The 8,043-nt window shown below is 42.1% G+C and overlaps 1 protein-coding gene across 3 annotated transcripts; it reads right to left on the bottom strand.

The window, feature by feature from the left end:
* Positions 1-816: 816 nt before the first annotated feature.
* On the bottom strand, positions 817-7,921 carry LOC129862399 (RAD51-associated protein 1-like). Of its 3 annotated transcripts, none has more exons than XM_055934023.1 (7): positions 7,670-7,921; positions 7,383-7,429; positions 7,152-7,275; positions 6,876-6,979; positions 6,540-6,707; positions 6,280-6,414; positions 817-2,728 (listed from the first exon to the last, which is right to left on the bottom strand). In XM_055934023.1, exons 1-7 carry the CDS (start codon positions 7,684-7,686, stop codon positions 2,616-2,618), a joined length of 708 nt encoding a protein of 235 aa, XP_055789998.1. In that variant the 5' UTR covers positions 7,687-7,921; the 3' UTR covers positions 817-2,615. The 3 variants fall into 3 exon arrangements, with proteins under 3 accessions (XP_055789998.1, XP_055789997.1, XP_055789999.1); XM_055934022.1 differs by having other exon boundaries at positions 820-2,733; positions 7,670-7,915; XM_055934024.1 differs by lacking the exon at positions 7,383-7,429 and having other exon boundaries at positions 820-2,733; positions 7,670-7,915.
* Positions 7,922-8,043: the final 122 nt, after the last annotated feature.

The following is an 8,043-nucleotide window of genomic DNA, read 5'->3' on the forward strand; positions in this document are numbered from 1 at the left end:
TTAGGGTCCTTTCCTGAGCAAGGTCAAAAACTGAATATGAAGTGTGACCCAAATAAGAAAGGGATGTTTTTGTTGTAATTTGCAATCTAACTGTAGCCTAGAAGACCATATATGTATCTGTTATTAGGAAATGTGCTGATTGTCACTGAGTGTACTCATCATCAACCAACAGTCCAATAAGCTATTTGAACAATTCCACTGAATGAATCAATACCCTTAAATTGCAACTTAAGATATTTCCTGATTAAATTCAGTGAAAACCATGTAATGCTTATCATGTGGTCACTGCAATAAATGAAACATCCCAATAATTCTGGATAATAGTAGACTATTTGAGACACTTTCACATTCAATCTGCATGTGATTTGTGACTGAAAACTGTCATCCAGGAAGGAGAGAAGTGTAAGAAAAAAAGAAAGAGAAATCAAATAAGACTTTTTTTCACTGAAAGTGACTTCTGTTACTTTTGTCACTACATAACTTAACCATAAAGCTCAAATAGATAAATCAATAAATTGTAAAATGGCTAATTGAAGAGCTTACTTATGAAAGCTTACCAAAACAAAACACTGCAAGTTTGCTGATTTGGAAAATTCACCGATCTATAGACATTGGTACACTGACCAAAAACATCGTTTTTTTGTCTCTCAATAACCAGGTTTCTGTCCATAGTTTTTATGTGAGTAAATTCATATTGTATTTAAAATGACAACTGTGACGGAAACAGGACGTTTCGGTGTAATTTATGTAAATGCTGACAGATAGTTTGTCATTTGTCGGTAAAATTAATTATGCAGGAAATGTCAGTGGAAACGCCTTTATGCGCAAATATTGATATAACAAACATTACAGTGCATTCGGAAAGTATTCAGACCCCTTGACTTTTTCCGCATTTTGTTACATTACAGACATATTCTCAAATCGATTTTTTCCCCCTCATAATGACAAAGTGAAAACAGGTTTTTAGATATTTTATTGCGAATTCATAAAAAACATTAAACCAGAAATATCTTATTTTCATGAGTATTCAGACCCTTTGCTATGAGACTTGAAATTGAGTTCAGGTACATCCTGTTTCCATTGATCATCCTTAAGATGTTGAGTCCACCTATGTTAAATTAAATTGATTGGACATGATTTGGAAAGGCGCACACACCTGTCTATATAATGTCCCACAGTTGACAATGCTCGTTAGAGCAAAAACCAAGCCATGGGGTTGAAGGAATTATCCGTAGAGCTCCGAGACAGGATTGTGTCGAGGCACAGATCTGGGTAAGGGTACCAAAACATTTCTGCAGCATTGAAGGTCTTCAAGAAGAGTGGTCTCCATCATTAAATGGAAGAAGTTTGGAACCACCAACCTAGAGCTGGCCGCCAGGCCAAACCGAGCAATCGTGGAAGAAGGGCCTTGGTCAGGGAGGTGACCAAGAACCCGATGGTCACGCTGTGGAGATTGGAGAACCTTCCAGAAGGACAACCATCTCTGCAGCACTCCACCAATCAGGCCATTATGGTAGAGTGGCCAGACGGAAGCCACTTCTCAGTAAAAGGCACATGACAGCCCACTTGGAGTTTGCCAAGAGGCACCTAAAGGACTCTCAGACCATGAGAAACAAGATTCTCTGGTCTGATGAAACCAAGGTTGAACTCTTTGGCCTGAATGCCAAGCGTCACATCTGGAGGATACCTGGCACCATCCCTACGGTGAAGAATGGTGGTGGCAGCATCATGCTGTGGGGATGCCGCAGGGACTGGGAGACTAGTCAGGATTGAGGGAAAGATTAACGGAGCAAAGTACAGAGAGATACTTGATGAGAAATCTGCTCCAGAGCTGGTGTGCCAAGCTTGTAGAGTCATACCCAAGAAGACTCGAGGCTGTAATCGTTTCCAAAGGTGCTTCAACAAAGTACAGAGTAAAGAGTCTGAATACTTATGTAAATGTGATATTTCCATTTTTTATTCAATACATTTGCAAAAAAATATAAAACCCGTTTTTGCTTTGTCATTATGGGATATTGAGTGTAGACTGAGGGAAAAAAATCTGTCATCACACATGTTTTTTTATCCACATCAAGTCCATTTGGTAGAAACATACTGTACCACTGGTGGGTACATTTTCTTTATGCAGATTCTAGAATATTCACATGAAAATATGGATGTTCACAGTTCCAGAATATTTTGAAATATCCCTTTCTTTATTCCTCAGTGTTTCCTTCAATGGGAAACATTAAATGAATGTTCCAGCAGGGGGATAGCTGGATCAAGCAAACTTCTATAGTCTGAGAATGGAAATAACCATGATGGACATTTGTGAAATCTGAGTTAGAACCAGAGTAAATACCGTACCACCAAAAAGATTACACCTGTATGCAAAGTATCAAGCACTTGTTAATATTACAAAAAATACTGGACAATTGCAGGCATGGTAAGAAACAAAAGTTTAAAAAATAAACATTTTGATGAATAGCAATCACTAGATACAACATTTAAACAAAAATTATTACAGAATTCCAACATTAGCAATGCAACACAAGAGTAACAGGCTAAACACACAGTACACCAAAGAAAAAAGATTCTGACTTATCTCTGTTTAATAGAGCAAGAGTCAATTACCACTAGCAGTGGGGTGCAGAGGTTTGACCCTTGCTAAGCGGGACAATCCCAGTCGCAAGCCTTGTCCTGTAGACTTTGTGGTGGAATTCGGGGTTGAGCTGGGACTTATTCCACTCTGTGCTAGTGATAAAGAACAGAGAGTTGAATTAAGACAGATAAATACACATATAGGGAGAATCTCAATTGGTTTTCCTCGCCTCCGGCCTCTCCTCGCCTACTTTTGAAAAAGTTCAAGGATCGAGGAGCAGAGGCGACGAAACATGGACACACATGCGTTTGTACGAAATGAGACTCCTTCTCTACTCACGCACCATCAGGCAAATTACATTTACAGAGGTGGAATCCTCAAATAAATGTGTAAAGTGATCAAATCAAATTGTAGCTAGTTGTGCAATACATTTTTTTTTTTTTTTTTACCTTTATTTAACTAGGTAGGCCAGTTGAGAACAAGTTCTCATTTACAACTGCAACCTGGCCAAGATAAAGCAAAGCAGTGCGACAAAAACAACACAGAGTTACACATAAACAAACATACAGTCAATAACACAGTAGAAAAATGTATGTAGTGTGTGCAAATGTTGTAAGGTTAGGGAGGTAAGGCAATATATAGGCCATAGTGGCGAAATAATTACAATTTAACATTAACAATCCATCATGGATTTATCGGTGGTGACCGTGTTACCTAGCCTCAGTGCAGTGGGCAGCTGGGAGGAGGTGCTCTTGTTCTCCATGGACTTTACAGTGTCCCAGAACTTTTTGGAGTTAGAGCTACAGGATGCAAATTTCTGCTTGAAAAAGCTAGCCTTTGCTTTCCTGACTGACTACGTGTATTGGTTCCTGACTTCCCTGAACAGTTGCATATCGCGGGGACTATTCGATGCTATTGCAGTCCGCCACAGGATGTTTTTGTGCTGGTCGAGGGCAGTCAGGTCTGGAGTGAACCAAGGGCTATATCTGTTCTTAGTTCTGCATTTTTTGAACGGGGCATGCTTATCTAAGATGGTGAGGAAGTTACTTTTAAAGAATGACCAGGCATCCTCAACTGACGGGATGAGTTCAATATCCTTCCAGGATACCCGGGCCAGGTCAATTAGAAAGGCCTGCTCGCAGAAGTGTTTTAGGGAGCGTTTGACAGTGATGAGGGGGGGTTGTTTGACCGCGGACCCGTAGCCGATAGAGGCAATGAGGCAGTAATCGCTGAGATCCTGATTGAAGACAGCAGAGGTGTATTTGTAGGGCAAGTTGGTCAGGATAATGTCTATGAGGGTGCCCATGTTTACAGATTTAAGGGTGTACCTGGTGGGTTCCTTGATGATTTGTGTGAGATTGAGGGCATCTAGCTTAGATTGTAGGACTGCCGGGGTGTTAAGCATATCCCAGTTTAGGTCACCTAACAGAACAAACTCTGAAGCTAGATGGGGGGCGATCAATTCACAAATGGTGTCCAGGGCACAGCTGGGAGCTGAGGGGGGTCGGTAGCAGGCGGCAACAGTGAGAGACTTATTTCTGGAGAGATTAATTTTTTAATTAGAAGTTCGAACTGTTTGGGTATGGACCTGGAAAGTATGACATTACTTTGCCGGCTAACTCCTCCCCCTTTGGCAGTTCTATCTTGACGGATAATGTTATTGTTGGGTATGGAAATCTCAGAATTTTTGGTGGCCTTCCTAAGCCAGGATTCAGACACGGCAAGGACATCAGGGTTGGCAGAGTGTGCTAAAGCAATGAGTAAAACAAACTTAGGGAGGAGGTTTCTGATGTTGACATGCATGAAAACAAGGCTTTTTTCGATGACAAAAGTCAACAAATGAGGGTGCCTGGGGACATGCAGGGCATGGGTTTACCTCCACATCACCCGAGGAACAGAGGAGGAGTAGGATGAGGGTGCGGCTAAAGGCTATTAAAACTGGTCGCCTAGAGCGTTGGGGACAAAGAATAAAAGGAGCAGATTTCAGGGCGTGGTAGAATAGATTCAGGGTATAATGTGCAGACAGGGGTATGGTGGGGTGCGGGTACAGCGGAGGAAAGCCCAGGCACCGGGTGATGATAAGAGAGATTGTATCTCTGGACATGCTGGTTATAATGGGTGAGGTCAACGCATGTGTGGGAGGTGGGATAAAGGAGGTGTCAGAGGTATGAAAAGAGGAACTAGGGGCTCAATTGTAAACTAAAACAATGATAACTAACCTGAACAACAGTATACAAGGCATATTGACATTTGAGAGAGACATACAGCGAGGCATAAAGTAATCGCAGGTATTGATTGGGAGAGCTAGCTAAGACAACAGGTGAGACAGCAACAGCTAATCAGCTAACACAACAACAGCAGGTAAAATGGCGATGACTAGGCAGAGAGGGTCAGATTAACTACACCCAGAGCCTGAGTTCGCGGCTGGGGCCGACAGATAAAAAATAAAGAGTACTGTGAATTAATGGACAGTCCAGCAGGCATCAGCTATGTAGCCAAGTGATCATAGTGTCCAGGGGGCAGCAGTAGATGGAACAGGGAAGCCGCGGAGTAGTCGCCACTACGCTAGCACGCGGGTGACACGCCGTTTAAAGTTAGTAGCCCCGGGCTAGTAGGAGCGTCTGCTCCGACGGAGGCCGGTTGAAGGCACAGCGGATGGAGTATTCGTCGGCAGACCAGTCGTGGTGGTGCGGCGGGGCGCCGTGTCGACAGAGGATCCAAGCCAGATGGCGAAAGAGGTATTGTAGAATTTAGTTTGCTAGCCGGGAGATGTGCCTGGCTCACGGCTAACTGGTGCTAGCTTCGTGGCAGGGGCATTAGCCACTAGCTAGCTGTGAAGATTAGAAGTGGTGGTCCAGGGATTACGGCAGGAATCCGGCGTTGTAGTGGAGAGATAGTCCAATACTGGTAGATTGGAGAGTGTTATCCAGGCTAAAAACAGGGCTGGTATCTGTGCAGAAGGTAAAAGCCGCTAGCAGTGGCTAACAATGACGAAATAGCTTGTAGTTAATTAGCTTGTTAGCTTCTGGTGGTTCTTGAATGTGTTCTAAAATTAAAAATAATAGCGATTCCGTATCACATTGGGTGAGGCAGGTTACCGGAAGGTATAATCGAATTAAAATGGAATTAAAATGGAAAAAAGTGAAAATAAAATTGAAATATAGACCTATATATATACAATATATACAAAAAAGTAGAAAAATACAAAAGTACACGAGAGGACGAACAAAAACACGTCTTCACTGCTACGCCATCTTGGATCACTTTCTATTAGATGCTAATCAAGGGCAGTCAAGTCTGGAGTGAACCAAGGGCTATATCTGTTCTTAGTTCTACATTTTTTGAATGGGGCATGCTTATTTAAGATGCTGAGGAAAGCACATCTAAAGAGTAACCAGGCATCCTCTACTAACAGGATGAGGTCAATATCCTTCCAGAATAACCAGGCCAGGTCGATTAGAAAGGCCTGTGTGGCGGATTTTAAAACACTTCCACGCTAGCCACCAGGAAGATACTCTTGTGCATCCTTTGCCAAAGTCTGTAATCGAGTAAGGAAGCATACTACTCGGTTTGCCTACTAACGAATTGACTCTCCCCTCGACCACTTATCGGTTTCCGGGTCGCGGAGGACGGAGGAGTTAAGGAGAGGGCGGACTTTTGTCCAGTAGAGAATCTCCAATTGTGTCACTGAGCCTCACCTGGTGGATTCCACTTTAGTAGCCTGCCACCTACTGGGGTGATAGGGGATGGTCTAACAGGTAAAGTGGGAGTGTCAGCGAGCTTCCTCTGAGTTGACACAGGCTTTGATGTGGCTGGAGTCGGACTACAACTCTCTGTAGTGGGAGTAACAGAGGAAAGCATGGATAAATGTAATAGCAGCACAATATACTTTACATCCATTATAATTGGGTGAACATTTCTTATTGAGGGCATTAACGTGATGACAGATGGTGGCTACGTGGTATGCAGGTATGCTGGTAATCCTTATCCTTCCGCCCACTCTCAACCTGGCTGATCCTCTCCACTGTCAGTATGGATCTCTGTTGATCTTTAGCTTTGACAGCTGCCCGTCTCTGGCTGGAGGGGTTGACATTGGATCCCCTCTCACTTGTGCCCTCATGAAGGTCTAGGAGAGAGAATTCATTAGAACAAAGAGACTATAGGCAGGGTTTACTGTTAGTGTTGTGATTTACAGCATGTTCAATTATGTCTGAGATGTTATACAGTAGGTTTGGCATGTTTCCCTAAATAACAAATGTTCATAAAGGCTTTATAAAAGGATCACTGAGCATACTTATTCTACTGGGTGCCTTCTCTACAACCACAGCTCTTTGGAGCACAGAGAGAGAACAGGATGCTTGTGAATCCACTTCATTCTCTTTGTCGTCTAAAGACAATCTGAAACCCACACACACACACACACACACAAAACAGTGACTACCAGCCTACCTGCACACTGATCAAAATAGTGCCTGACTTTGTTGGCAGTGTGTGAAGATGTTTTTCTGTGTGATAGCTATAAAACATATGTAGCAATAAGTTATCTATTAAAAAAAAATGACCGGCCTACGTGTTCTTTGAATCCTGACCGAAAGATTTGCTTGACTGATGCAGACTCTTGTCTCTCTGTGGTTCTTTGACAAGGACCAGAGCTTTCTTGCTGGAAGGCCCTTTCATACAGGCAAAATCCTCATCTGATTGAACAAAAAAAGACAAAACATTACAAAAAGCAGGTGCATTAACATTATGACAATATGTAAAAGCTGAGAATGTCCAAACAGTTTACATCATCATCACGTACCATCATAAAGCTCCATCAAGTCTGAGTAATTCAATTGTTTCTTGGCTCTTTTGACGAGAACAAATAGGCATCATTCATCACACTTAAACAAAACAGTTATCATGATCTTTGCAGCTACTGTCAGCCTGCTAACTGTAGATCAGTGGAGGCTGCTGAGGGGAGAACGGCTCATAATGGCTGGAACGAAGCGAATGGAATAATTCTGCTCAAGTCATTACCCTCGAGCCCGTCCTCCTCAATTAAGGTGCCACCAACCTCTTGTGCAGTAGAATAGTTTAGCTACACACCTTGTTGGTCGAGCCATAATATCGTATTCAGCCAGCTTGAGAAACCAAACGCTACTAGTAGCTAGTTACTTAATGACGTAAATCAAGTCTCTTAACAAACTAGAAACAAAATGAAATAGTAAATAACTTAGATAAACGACCACATTGAAATAAAATAGTACAATTTTGCATGTTGTTTATTTCAAGCTATCCCGCGACAAACTGAATCTTTCACATCTATATCTTGGGTTTCTATTTAGGGGATTCGTTATTTGTGTAACTTCACATTGGCATAATGTTAAAATATGTATTATTAATGACTCAATTCCATTATTCTACGAATAAAAATATACAAATCCATATGCTTCCACTTTTCTGTCCAACGTGTAGATTGA

Source organism: Salvelinus fontinalis, chromosome 9 (genome assembly GCF_029448725.1).
Source record: "Salvelinus fontinalis isolate EN_2023a chromosome 9, ASM2944872v1, whole genome shotgun sequence".
NCBI lineage: Eukaryota > Metazoa > Chordata > Actinopteri > Salmoniformes > Salmonidae > Salvelinus > Salvelinus fontinalis.